General features: G+C 36.0%; 1 protein-coding gene across 1 annotated transcript in view; it reads left to right on the top strand.

Annotated features, from left to right (window-relative positions):
* Positions 1-12,005, top strand: part of LOC113235075 (glutamate receptor ionotropic, delta-2) — a 19,415-nt gene extending 7,410 nt beyond the window's left edge. The window contains exons 6-9 of the mRNA XM_026470632.1: positions 6,479-6,672; positions 7,911-8,203; positions 10,120-10,303; positions 11,422-12,005. Of these exons, the coding sequence (XP_026326417.1) occupies positions 6,479-6,672; positions 7,911-8,203; positions 10,120-10,303; positions 11,422-11,694 (944 nt within the window). The 3' untranslated portion in view covers positions 11,695-12,005. The remainder of the gene's footprint in view (positions 1-6,478; positions 6,673-7,910; positions 8,204-10,119; positions 10,304-11,421) is intronic.
* Positions 12,006-13,830: the final 1,825 nt, after the last annotated feature.

The following is a 13,830-nucleotide window of genomic DNA, read 5'->3' as shown; positions in this document are numbered from 1 at the left end:
TTTTCGAGGTATTTGGGGGTGCTCATTACGAATATGGCACTCATTTCTAAATCCAAGATGGCGGACACGAGTTTTCAAATAAATGCAATATGGGTATCATTTTCGAGGTACTTGGGGGTGCTCATGACTAATATGGCACTCATTTCTAAATCCAAGATGGCGGACACGAGTTTTCAAATAAATGCAATATGGGTATCATTTTCGAGGTATTTGGGGATGCTCATTACGAATATGGCACTCATTTCTAAATCCAAGATGGCGGACACGAGTTTTCAAATAAATGCAATATGGGTATCATTTTCGAGGTACTTGGGGGTGCTCATGACGAATATGGCACTCATTTCTAAATCCAAGATGGCGGACACGATTTTTTCAAAAAAATGCTATGTGGGTATCATTTTCGAGGTATTTGGGGATGATCAATGTGAATATGGCACTATTTGTAAATCCAAGATGGCGGGCACGATTTTTCAAATAATGGCAAGTTGGGTATCGTTTTCGAGGTATTTGGGGGTGCTCATTACGAATATTGCTTTTGTTTGAACTGTCGTGTTTGCCATCTTGGATTTAGAAATGAGTGCCATATTTGTATTGAACATTCCCAAACATCTCGAAAACGATACCCAACTTGCCATTATTCGAAAAATCGCGCCCGCATCTTGGATTTAGAAATAAGTGCCATATTCGAAACCTAAAACCGAAAATGCCATAAGCAAACATTAAAGAAAATAACTGTTAAAATAGATTAAAAAATCGCTTAAGAATGCTCCCCTTTTAAGAAAATAAAATATTTTAATATAAAATATTTCGCTTGAGTTACGAAAAGAAAGACATATAATAAGCTATCAAAGTTGTACTGGTGGTGCCAACACTATAGTAGAAACAAATATATACTGTAAATTTGTTGCAATATGTGCTCCAATTCAAATAAAATTAATATAAATAATTATTCAATAAAGCATGAACGCAGAGCCGTTAAAAGTATTATAAAATAATTAAGTGTCCCAATCACTTACAGGAGTTAACGAAAACATTTCATGTTTATTCGAGTAAATATTAGTTCAAAATGCGCAAATAAATCGAAATTACAGGCACCACTAAAATTTACGTAATATAATTATTTCGATACAGAATAGCAAAATGGGGAGAAAAAAAATTCGTTACTTTGCAACACTTTCGTATCTTGTTGCCGCGAAATTATTTTTTTGTTTTAGTGAATATTTACATAAAAATATGAGTTGAAACGCATTATTTACTTGTGGAATGCGATGTTAGTGTCTATTTTGTTTGTCTGTTGTATTTTTACACCCATTTACCGCACATTTCGTCATTTTTAGCAAAAAATTTTGGAGCTGTTCGCGGTGCAATATGACCTTGAGCACTAACAGCCCGCGCGCTCCTGGGACGCGTTTGGAACCCTCTAACTTGCCTCACTTAGCGTGTGCGGGCTAGGTTTCTATGCGTTATTATTCTAAGGATGGAGCCATAAAAATAAAAAGTGAAGTGATTGATTCTGCATAACAGTGGAAGTGTTGAATCAATCACTGTCAAAAAAATGTAGTAAAATTGAGGATTCACACTGATTATTTATTATACGGTGTATGGTTTAATACACGATTCCTAAAAAAATTCATAATAGAAAAAAAAAAACAAACTTATCTCGAAATTTTACAAGAAAACCGCTGTATTCGATATGTACTTTGCATATACCAATGATTTTTTTTAAATCGACTGAACTAAATAGAATACGTATAGAATACGATATACATTTTTCAAATGGCTTTAATTTCGTCGGTATAAAAATACATTCTTAATATTCTTAAATCCTGAATCCGCTTCTTGTAGAGTATCTTAACCTCTACTACATGGAGATATACTGCTAACAACACTAATGTTATGATTATGAATACAAAGATCGAACACACAGAAAAAATTTTTCGTCGACACGGTGGGACTTGAAACCACGTCCATGCTGCACCGTAGTATTGCTCTAACCGTCTGAGCCACGGGTACATTGTACTGACTTTCGGCATTCGTAGCAGCTAGTGACATCTAGTGAGTGATTTTTGAATAGCCTTCTCACCACAGCCGATATCTTTACAGGTATCATAACTGACGCAGGTGTCGCTTTTCGATCAAATGTATTTATTGAGATTTTTGTAAAATAACTCCACTAGTTTTGTTTGGCATGGACGTGGATTCAAATCCCGGTGGGTTGACGGAAAAAAAAAAATTTTTTTCTGTATCTTACATCCAGTAAAACTAGTGGAGTTATTTCATAAAAAATCTCAATAAAAACACCAATTTTATTATTTTTTATTTGTAGGTTATATTTTTGGACCTCATTCCGTTGACACTGTATGGTATACAAATCCCACAATCCCATATTCAGTACAATTTGGACTATCGCCGTTTCCCATCATAATCAGTCATTGTTGTATTTTGTATTTAACACTTACACTAAAATCGCCTGGTAATTAGACGCTTAGAAAAGCGCTGCAGTGGCACCTCTATAAGCCGTCTTTCATCGTCATCTCAGACTAGACAACTAGAACAGAAAATATAAACCCCTCGAAAATATAAAACCAAATCTCAAAAAAGGAAAAAGTACATGAATTTGAGGTTTTGAGGTGTGACATTTTCTATTCTAGTTTATACAACCTCATATTTTTATTAATTTAATCTGTGTATGAAATTCAGGAAAAAATAAATGAGTGTTTTGTAATTAGTAATTTATTATTATGCAATTTATTTTTTCTAAAATAGATCATGTTAATTATATTTAAAGAATTACATACCTTAATTTAAAAATAAATTTACTTTTTTCCTCCTTCCTCTAAATATACCTCTCATTCATATTTCATTAGTGGTAGGGCTAATCCTTACGAATTTCATAAATGCGAAAGTGTGTTTATTGGTTTGTACTTCTTCGCGAAGCAACGGAGCAATGGATCGGCGCGACTTTGTATAGTGGTAGTTTAATGTCCGAAGAGTGAAAGAAGTTACTTTATCCCGGAAAAGTACACAGTTCCCGTGGTATAGGAAAGCCGAAATCCACGCAGGCGAAGCCACAGGCAAAATCTAGCTTGACTCATTTGTGTGAAGGAACCTAAAACATTTTCACATGCTAAAAAAAAATTTGTTATTTAAAACATATACTTTTTTTTTTACCCAAAATCTAGCGGGTGCGCCCGCTATGCGGTATATCAAAAATTGTAGAAAAATATGAAGTAATTATGCCGAAGGATATTAGGAGCAATCTTTCGAGAATTGAGATATCCATTTTTAAAGATGTATTTCCAGACTGGAAATATTCAAACAAGTTAAAAAAGTTCCAAAAAAACCCAGCGAGTTACAGCAAAATAACATTAAATTGATTCAACTAAGTTGTCTGAACCAATTCCCGCCCTTAAAAGTCAAGATTTCGAAAATTGATTTGTAAGTCTATGACAATATAATATGGATTAGAATAGTCTATGGATTTTCAGCCCACCGTGTGGCGCCACCAGTGGACAACGAAGCTAACATAATTTATCTCCAAAATTTCGCAATATTGATGTGTCATTCAAATTCGATTTAGTTTCAAAGTGACGGGGCAATACTGTCGCTTTGAAACATAATAGGTAATATTAATATAAATCAAAGCCATTTTGAGATAATTCTATGTTATTTGTCATGTGCAATGTGTAGTATTATTATATCGTAAATACTTTCTCGACACCGCGATAGTATCTAATGATGGGTCCAAGTCCCGAAAATATCGTAAAATATTTGAATACAACTATAATTGTATAAACTTGTGACAGACTAAAAACAACAGACACAGATACCCGTGTATTATAAACACATATTTTCGTCCACCATTCGTCATATTCAATCATGTATTGGGTCGATCCTATCTCTCCTAATGGCTGGCGTCATTTATCATTTCTGGTTACACCCACATGGCACTTTCACAAGTAATTGAACTCGTTTATTACAATTGTAGGTACATACAATTAATTATACTAATGCACAGAGACTTATCAGAATAAGTAAATAAAAAAAGGTTGCGTGTGTATCTGCCAGGGATGTTTGTTTTATGGAGACGCTTATTCTACCCTCTCTCGGCACGATAAAAACGCAACTAACATAACATACTACAACATACATAGGGTTATACAAAGATCGAATACACAGAAAGATTTACGTCGACCCGGTGGGATTTGAACCCACGCCCCTGCTACACCGTAGCATTGTTCTTTACCAACTGAGTCAAGTTACTAAGCCGGCGAATTCTCCTATGTGTTTTTGTTATATATCTTTGTACTTTTGGCATTCGTCGCCGCGTTGTATTCATAAACACACCTAGTGTAGTTATTTTACAAAAAATCTCAATAAATAAATATATTTGATCGAAAAGCGATGTCTGCGTCAGTTGTGATACCTGTAAAGGTATCGGCTACGGTGAAATGGTTATTTAAAAATCTCTTACTAAATAGATGTCACTAGCGGCGATTATAACAAAAACACATAGGAGAATTTCCACGGCTGATAACTTGACCCGTAGCCCAGTTGGTAAAGAATATGCTACGGTGCAGCGTGGATATTTACTAGTATTTATGTGGTCTGTGGTGGATATCGATGACTTTTTTTCTGTGCGTTCGATCTTTGTACCAACCCGTTCTTTTTATCAGAGAAAAAAATCTCCGAATTTTGATTTTGCTGCTTGTGCCTTTCTATTTCTACAAAATTTAAACCACGGAGGTCCGAGGCCCGTGATCACTATGATTATAAAACAAATGACCTACCCTGAACGTCAATAATAAAAAATATAATCGCATTCAATGTTTGAGAAATGAGAGCTACACGTCCTCAATCCGCTTGCCCATGGCCTAAATAACTTATATAAAAAAATATAAAACAAAAGAACCGTAGATACCTATCCGTGGGTAATTTTCAGGTTTCTCTACCTAATTTCGGTGGCAATTTTTATTATTTACCTACGTTACCTTCGAGTATCGTGAAAAATTAAATAATATTTGAGGTTACTACACTCGAATATCAATAATACTTCATGATTATATTCCACACTACTTAAATAATAGAAATGCCACCGAAATTAGGTAAAGTAATCTGAAAATTACCTACGGATATCTACGGTTCTTTTGTTCCGTGGTTCCACTCATCCCAGTTTCTTCTTTTATTCGACTAGTCGATTCCTTTCAGAAGTTTCCTAAAATATATATATTGTTTCTAATCTCTAGGGTGCGTACAGATCTGGCGAATGCGCAGAGCGCGTGCTGCTCGCATACAGTACGCGCGCTGCACGAATGCTGCATACGTGCAATTAAATACATGTTAAGCCGGGTACTCATTAGCTCATTATCTGTAATTGTAACGTGATTACATGACAGATACAGAAACGAGGTTCTAGTGTTTACGCTTGAAACAGTCTTGAATCAGAAGGCTCACTGCAAACCGCACGCGTTCCGCTCGCGGCAAGCTCGCGAACTACGTACACACTATGATTTTTGGTAACATAACATGCAACGGTTACAGCTCGCTAGCGAGTCCCCGGTTTTAATATATGTAGCACGCGAGCGGCGCGCCCACGGCATGCGAACAGTTCGCATATCGTAATGTGGGTACGTGTGCAGCTCGCGAGCCCTTCGCAAACTGGCGCATTCCCCAGACCTGTACGCACCCCTTGCTGTAGCGTAAAATTGTATAATTATTCTTTATTTACGTTTGTAAAACTCTCTCACTAACCAATACTCCTTCCTTACTATAACTAACGCAGTTGCAATTTGGTAAGTTTCCAAATACTGGCACCTAACACTGTGCATAAATAAAACAATAAAACTGAAACTGAATAAATAAACGAATAAATAAATAAACTGATTAGAGAGGGTCACACTGTCTTCGAGCTGTGCGTGTTGCCAGAGATGACCTACGGCTCTGAGACGTGGTCACTTATGTAGCCTCATAAAAAAGCTCAGTCATTCAACGAGCTATGGAGCGAGTAATGCTCGACATTTCTCTAAGTGACCGAATCAGAAATGAGGAGATCCGTAGAAGAACGAAAGTCACCGACATAGCTCGAAGGATTAACAAGTTGAAGTGGCAGTGGGCAGGACACATAGCTCGTAGACCTGACGGCCGGTGGGGCAGAAATGTTCTCGAATGGAGAGAGCGTTCAGTGAGACCGCCCCCTACTAGATGGACGGATGACCTGGTAAGGGCGGCAGGTAACCGATGGATGCACGTCGCGTCCGGAAATCTTTGGGGGAGGCTTATGTTTAGCAGTGGACGTCTTCCGGCTGATATGGTGTTGGTGGAGAAGGGGTTGCATGTCTTTTTTCGCTTATTCCAGTTAGGTTAATAACTCAATTTCACTAAAAACGTCGATTATGTTAGTTATAATAAGGGGGATAGAATACCTTAAGTGTATTTCCTGCGGCAATTAAACACTTTAAAAATAAATTATGATACGTAGATACAACGCGGATCCTCTTCGCAACGTGGTGGCTATTCATAATCCTGCTGTCTTCTTTTTACACGGCGAATTTGACGGCTTTCCTAACTCTCTCCAAATTTACTTTGGAAATAAGAAACGCAGATGACCTGTATAAGAAAAACTATCGTTGGATCGCTAAAGAAGGAGGCTCTGTGCAATTTATAATTAATGACGTAAGTATGAAATACTCAATAAAATAAATAATAATTAATTTTGGACAACCGTCTTAGAGGTATGGAACTGCTCGTGATATATATCTACCTACTCAGAAATTTCTAGTTTGTTTTGTGATTGCTCAAGTCGCTGTACAATAGACTCTGCTGGCAAGCTGATGTCTCCCTAATCTGCTGCTGAAGGTTCTTAACCCGTAGAAGGCTCTACTTCAAATGTTTAATGTTCAAACTGACGCAGTTTTCTCGTCTGTTAACTCATGATACCGGTACTAATCTAGATACCTGTATTTTTTTTGTTATTAGCACATTGTCAGCTAGCAGCGGAATTACATGTCTTAATTGAAATTTAAGTATCGTCTGTTAATAAAAGCACAGAGGAAATTTCGAGACCCGGGGTAATTAAGTTCAAATTTCGAAATTTTTTTCATACGTTGCTAATGCCCCAATGCCATACAATCTATCTGCGGACATGTAACCAAATACTGTCCTAACTCAAAATTGTGGAATTGAGACAACACGAATAGGTACTGAATAGATCTTATTGCGAATAATGTGATTGGTTATTTTTATTTACACATAATATTTAGCTTTCCATTTATAAATGAGAATATGTATTTATTACTTACGTTCAGTAATTTTTTGAAGTTCGTGTCGTTTGTGAAAATCGTGTTTTGTCAACTCCAGTTTTGTGTTAGGACAGTATTTGGGTTCACGTGTGATGTGAGTATAGCATTTTGTACGGGAATTAGGAAAAAATCACGTTATGGTTTCTTTGGGGAAAAGGTTCTGTATTACAGGTCAAATCCCAGGGAATTTTAAAGTTTCTCCTTTTCAGTCTCACACTATAGCGCGGGTATATAATTTGAATGTGATATTTTCATTGTAATCTACACTGGGCGTTTACGTGACCACAGGGATTATATTGTCCGGCGTCCTGATTTTGATTCAAATGTGGAATCGATTCGATCGGGTAGTCTCGAAATCAGATAGGTTTCTGAACGAGAAGATGAACCTGATTCCTACTATATCTTTCAAATTTGTAAGTTAAATCAACTATTGTTCCGATTAGAAATGTCAAAAGTTTCCGATCGGCCAGCTGTGAATCGGAATTATGCGCCTCGACTCGGAAAAGACGCAGTTTCCGATTGGGAGAGGCAATCAAAATCAAGCTGCTGGTGGACGATGATGACGATGGAACATCAATTAAGATTTCATAAAAAAATCTGTTAATTTTTCAGCCAGAGGAAAATCAATATTACTTAAGCAAGATGGTAGCAAATGGCCGAGGAGAATTCAAACCCGTCTACGCTCATTACGAGTTTTTGCCTCTCGTATTAAAAGGGGCAGTATTGATCAAAGAACAGACAGCAATAGATCACATCATGTACGGTGATTACCTACAGAAAACAAAGCAAGGAATCGACGAGTCTAACAGATGTACATACGTCGTCGCTCCAGAGGTTTTTATAAAATTGCCCAGAGCGTTTGCGTTTCCGAAAACCAGCCGTTTGCACGAGTTATTCAATCCTATGTAAGTTTATTTTTGCGATTTTTTGGGAAAAATCTCCACTAGTTTTAAACAAAGATCAAAGAACACACAGGAAAATTTCTTCGACCCAATGGGACTTGAACCCACGACCACGCTGTACCGTAGCGCTGCTCTAACCAAACTGAGCTACAGGTCAAGTTATCGTTTCGTCGAAATTCTCCATGTGTTTTCGTTAACGGTCTTTGTACTGGATTTTTCAGCATTCTGCGCCGCTAGTGACATCTAGTGAGAGATTTTAGAACCTTCTTCACTTATGCAAGTTTCTAGTATTTTTATCACAAACGTCTATTGATTTCAAATGAACAGTTAAGGCCTAGCATAATAAGACTAACAGAGTTTATCCCGCCTGTTCAGCGCGTCAATGCATGTATGTACGTATATTTGCCTTTCGTTTCAAATGTATGGTTGTCACATTAATTTTAGTTCTGCATGAACTTGCAAACATATAAAAAACCGACCTCAAAAGTCATTCATCCCCTAGTTTACCACCCTTAGAGGTGGAATATATTCTTCAAATTTAAATGGCACCACTTCTGAGGTACCCTCTTTTGAACCAAAAATAATCATCCTCATACATACATACAAATACAAAAAATAACCATACAGACGAATTGAGATCCTCCTCCTCTTTTTGAAGTCGGTTAAAAAATAAGCAGTGTTCGGAATAGGTAGAGTTTTTTTGACGAACAGAGACAGAAAGTTGAGACTGTCTAACGACAAGAAAACAATTTTGGAATAGTCAATTTTTTGGTCAAGTGTGAGATGTCCATAAAAATAAATAATAATAGATAATAAATTTAATGTACGTAAGTGATTTCCCTAATCCCGAAAAGATCCAGGACCTAAAAATATTGTTGTAAGGCAGTCTAGTCCGCTTTTCTGTCAAGTTCCTCCAAGTTTAGGTAAAAAACGTTACCTATTCCGATCGCTGAAAATAAGGTATTCATCGTTAAAAAAGGTGCACTAGCAGCAGAGCTCCTTGTGAAAGAGTTCATCCAGGGAAGTACTGCCGTCTTACCTATTTCTACCGCCAAGTAGTAATTTGAGCTTCACTGCGTTCCGGTTTTGAAGGGTAAGGGTACTGATGAAATTACAGGCACATGGGACTTTTCAACTTATGTCTCAGGGTGATGGGCGCAGAGGCAGTACACTTCAGATCTTTGCGATTTAAAGCTCTGAGTGGCACTGCAACTGTTATGGACAGGCGTGTCGTTTACCATCAGGCGCACGACTTGTTCGTCCCATCACTTAGCATCATAAAAAAAACCTTTGTCAAATGCAGTACTTACATTGATATTTTTATACCAGTCGCGGATTGGTATCTCCATTATGGGAATACGATTATGAAATAGTCAACCACAAACACAACAATAAAAACGTCTAATGTATTTGACGTCATTTTTTAAACTTCGAGGAGACGCTTCAATTCTATAATTTATATATATATAAGTTCCACACGTTTTTTCACATTTGTTTCCGTTTCTGCTTCCGCAATGTTTATAACGGCACTTTAATCGGAAGTTTACAACGTTGACGCTCACGCGCTCGTTAGCATGATTTGCTTCGCACCGCCGCCGCGCGCGTTTTTTAAGTTTTATGTTGTGTTAAGTGTATTTATGAAACCAAAAACAAACCCTGTTTGGAACAATTTCGTTGGGATTTTATGGTGTTTACGCTTCCGCCTCCGCTAAGATTTACTTTTACCATCTGTTTCCGTTACATTTCCGTTGCATCACTAATCCTGCGCGACGTCGGGTGCTTACGGGCGAGAAACTAGGTGAAAACTCGCTGTCCTAGTACTACTCGTAATATATTAACATAGACCATTTTAATGTTCTTACAATATCTATATTTATATGCCTATTAAATATATATATTAAACCGATTACACTGTACAGATTCACGTACCTTCTTCAAGCGGGGATAATAGACTATCTGCAGACGAAAGACCTGCCAGGCACCAAGATGTGTCCTCTGGATCTGCAGTCGAAGGATCGTAAGCTGCGGAACACTGATCTGCTGATGACCTATATGATCATGGTCGGAGGGTTGGCGGTTGCAGCTATTGTTTTCATAGTAGAGGTTTGTTCCATAAGCCCTTTATATCACGATAGTGGACTACGGGGAATATCACAAATTACAGTTTTCCTATCACGTAAAGATTTCCTTTTTATTTCCAATATTTGGACCGTGGTGTAATCACGGAGCGCGTAACATGGTGTAATCGTTTCGAAATATAGGAAGAATAAAATAATATCACACTGTGGCAAGAAAACTGTAATTAACCCGTTGTTGGACAGTAGTCAAATAATACCTCACACAATACTTTCCTAATTGCCGTAGACTACAGCACATTTTATGTTGAATCAATACTACTACTTATAAAATGTTCAATGTAAATCATTGATTTTTGTCAGTAAGTCGTTGATACTTGTTTATGGAGAAGCAGTAGGCGGCAACTGTTCTGTGTAAGAAAGCAGTTTGTAATCGCACTGTAGAGCCCGTAGCTGTTAACCGACTTCAAAAAAAGGAGGAGAGTCAATTCGTCTGCATGTTTTTTTGTATGTTACGCGATAACTCATTTGTGAACTGATTTTGATGATTCTTTTTTTGTTGGAAAGAGGACCTAATATAATAATATCGCACCCCTCATGGAAGAATGGCATAAGTGGAGTTACGTCAAAAACGTTTATTGCTCCATTAGACACAGAAAAATATAACCCACATCCTCTCCAATTCTTGTAACTCTGTCGACAATATTGTAGATAGAGTTACAAGAATTGGAGAGGATTCTGTATCTAATGTACCTTTTGTCTTAATAAAGAAAATAATAAAATATAGGTTATAAAAAATATTAAATTACGTTGATATTCGCAAAGTACGCAAAGCTGAAGATCTTTTTCATTACAAGAACAGACTCATGCAATCAGTTCAAAGTTTTTAAATTAATCTGATTCTTGCATTTCCCAATATAAGTGTTATAACCTTGATAATTACAGTCCTTAAGTTGGATTTAAATTTGTCTGACGTGTAGTGTCGTGACGACGGTATCTGTTTCAATACATTTAATATGGTTAGATTTATATTAGTGTGTCGCACGTGACGTGATGGGTTGTGTCGTGTGTATGACACCGATGCCGTTCTGACACGTGACGACACGACGCATCAGACAAACCTAAATCCGGCTTTCAATATTTCAGTTATCACTTCGCCGCTGCACCCGCGTACAGCAAACGACCAAAGACGTTCGAAGCAACAAACGAAGAAAGAACAAGAAAATCCGCTTCAAAAATTACGACGAAAGTCGGCCGCCACCTTATGACTCACTGTTTGGCTTGAATTCTAGATACAAAACTTCTGATACTCCTAATAAGAAAATTATAAACGGCAGAGAGTATTATGAAGTCGTTACGCCTCATGGTGATAAGAGATTTGTACCTGTTAGGGCACCTTCTGCTTTTCTTTACCAATAATAATTGTGTGGTCCATTTAGCACTGTTGCGCCATATTTGTTTTTAAAAAAAGAACACTGGGTTGCCTCTTCGGACGGCGACGCAATAAAGCGGCAACATTGAAATTGAGTTCTTAATATAATGAGAAATACCACTCTGCATTATTAAATAAGTGTCGTTTTTATTAGGGCAATATAAAAAATATCCAAATCAGTAACCTAGTAGATTTACAGAGTTTTTGTCTTGTTTTAGAATAGGTAAGGTTGGAGGTAGTACGAGTTAGAAATTATAATTATATTAGAAGAGTTCGTTTTGATAGGTTAAAAGTGAAGCACCAAGCACTATTTGCAAAGAGCAGAACTATTTTGATGATATTAGAAATAAAACATTTGGTTCAAATACATATTTTTATTAAGTAACTGTGAAAATACATTTTCACAATTTCTCTAACATTTGAATCCATGATCAAAAACGGCTTTTCGATTTTACATAAAAAGAAATTTATTTAATATTTATTTATGAATTATAAATAAAAAAAATACTAGGGCCTGATCAATGACTTTTGCACCAGCAACTTTGGATCGTTATTGGATAACACTCGTCGGAATCGGCTATAGGCAGAGGTTGCCAATTTCCACGAGGTCGGCGTACTGTTTTTTAATTTGAATATCTTATTGCCTTTAAAAAACACAAAAGCGAGTGAAACAGGCCCAATAATTACTTAACAAGGCTGTGCCTACTTAATGTAAAATATTCTACATTTGTACATAAATACACTATAGGTACACAAGGCAACAAAGTTACACCTCGCAGAGATATTCCTACCTAATATTGACGAACGAATGGTGTTACGTGAGGTGTAATTTTAGATGCAAACTGTACATTGAGCAGTGACGGCATCACTTCAAAAATCAGTCATACATTAAAGGTCGATACAAGCTACAACGGGCATGCAAAAAAAGTGCGGCGAAATCTAAAATAATCTTTATTTGTACATACACTAGTACATTTAGCGGAATACGACAACAATACAACAACGCTTGTTTTATATCCTCAAAATAATGCAGTGTTTTTTTCCAAGTGTGGTCGGTTATCTATATTTTTAGTTTTTTCATACTTTTTATTTTTATCTCTAATTTGAAAGTTAAAAATTAGCAGACTGTAATTTATTGCATTCATGAAAAAATTAAAAATTAGTTCATTCATGGAAAAAATGAGTCGACAATTTTTTATTTTCAAATTAGTCCTAAAATTTAAAAAGTAAGATAACAGACCACACTTTTGAAAAAACGCTGCATTATTTTGTTTTAAATTCTCTACTATTACAGAGTTATCGCGTGGTTCGAGGTTGATTTTGCGTTCTCGCAAATTTCGTAAACATTAGTTGAAGTATTTAAATTTATTAGTATTTGATTTAATCAATGTTAAACTGACTTTGTCACAAAATATGAAGAAAAAATAACAATTGTTTTTAAAAAAAATATTTTCCTTAATTTTGTTTTTTTTTTCAATAAACATGGAGTAAGGCTGTACTAATTCTTATTTATTTAAATATAAATGTCACTATTTACTATTATCTTATTTTGTTTTTGTACCGTCAAATGTGCCGATGAGTTCTAATAGAATAGATATTGATTTATAACTGCATTTAAATAAAAAAAAATATGGGTTGTTGCTGCCTTGTCATGCCCGCAGTAAATTGCATAAATCTTAACAGAACGTTCATAAAAAAATTACATAAATATTTTATATTTATAAACTCTTTTTTATAAATAACATTATCTATAAACTTAATGAAATAAATAGTCGAATTTATAACTTTTTATGAACATTGAAGCCCGTTGTGGCAAGAATTGTGAAGTGATGATTTGGCGTATTTCGATGCTTTGGTGGTAAGACTGGTAAGTATAATTATAAAGAAAAAAGCTTCAGTATGTATATTTGGACTTCAGTATGTATACTGTAGTCCAATATACACGTAATACCTGCGAGGAAGACAGACGCTCATAATTAAGAATGGAAATGAAATGTGATTTTTTAATGGTCCATATCATTGAAAAATATAGCCTTTTTCTATTACAGTACAACATTCAAAACAGTCTCTGCTATCTCAATCACCACAACTTAATACAACAAATCCCGAGTTACTATAATAAA

Source organism: Hyposmocoma kahamanoa, unplaced genomic scaffold (genome assembly GCF_003589595.1).
Source record: "Hyposmocoma kahamanoa isolate Upper Pololo Valley unplaced genomic scaffold, ASM358959v1 87, whole genome shotgun sequence".
NCBI classification, from domain to species: domain Eukaryota; kingdom Metazoa; phylum Arthropoda; class Insecta; order Lepidoptera; family Cosmopterigidae; genus Hyposmocoma; species Hyposmocoma kahamanoa.
Note: the sequence above shows the minus strand (reverse complement) of the source record. Positions and strands in the feature narration are given on the sequence as shown.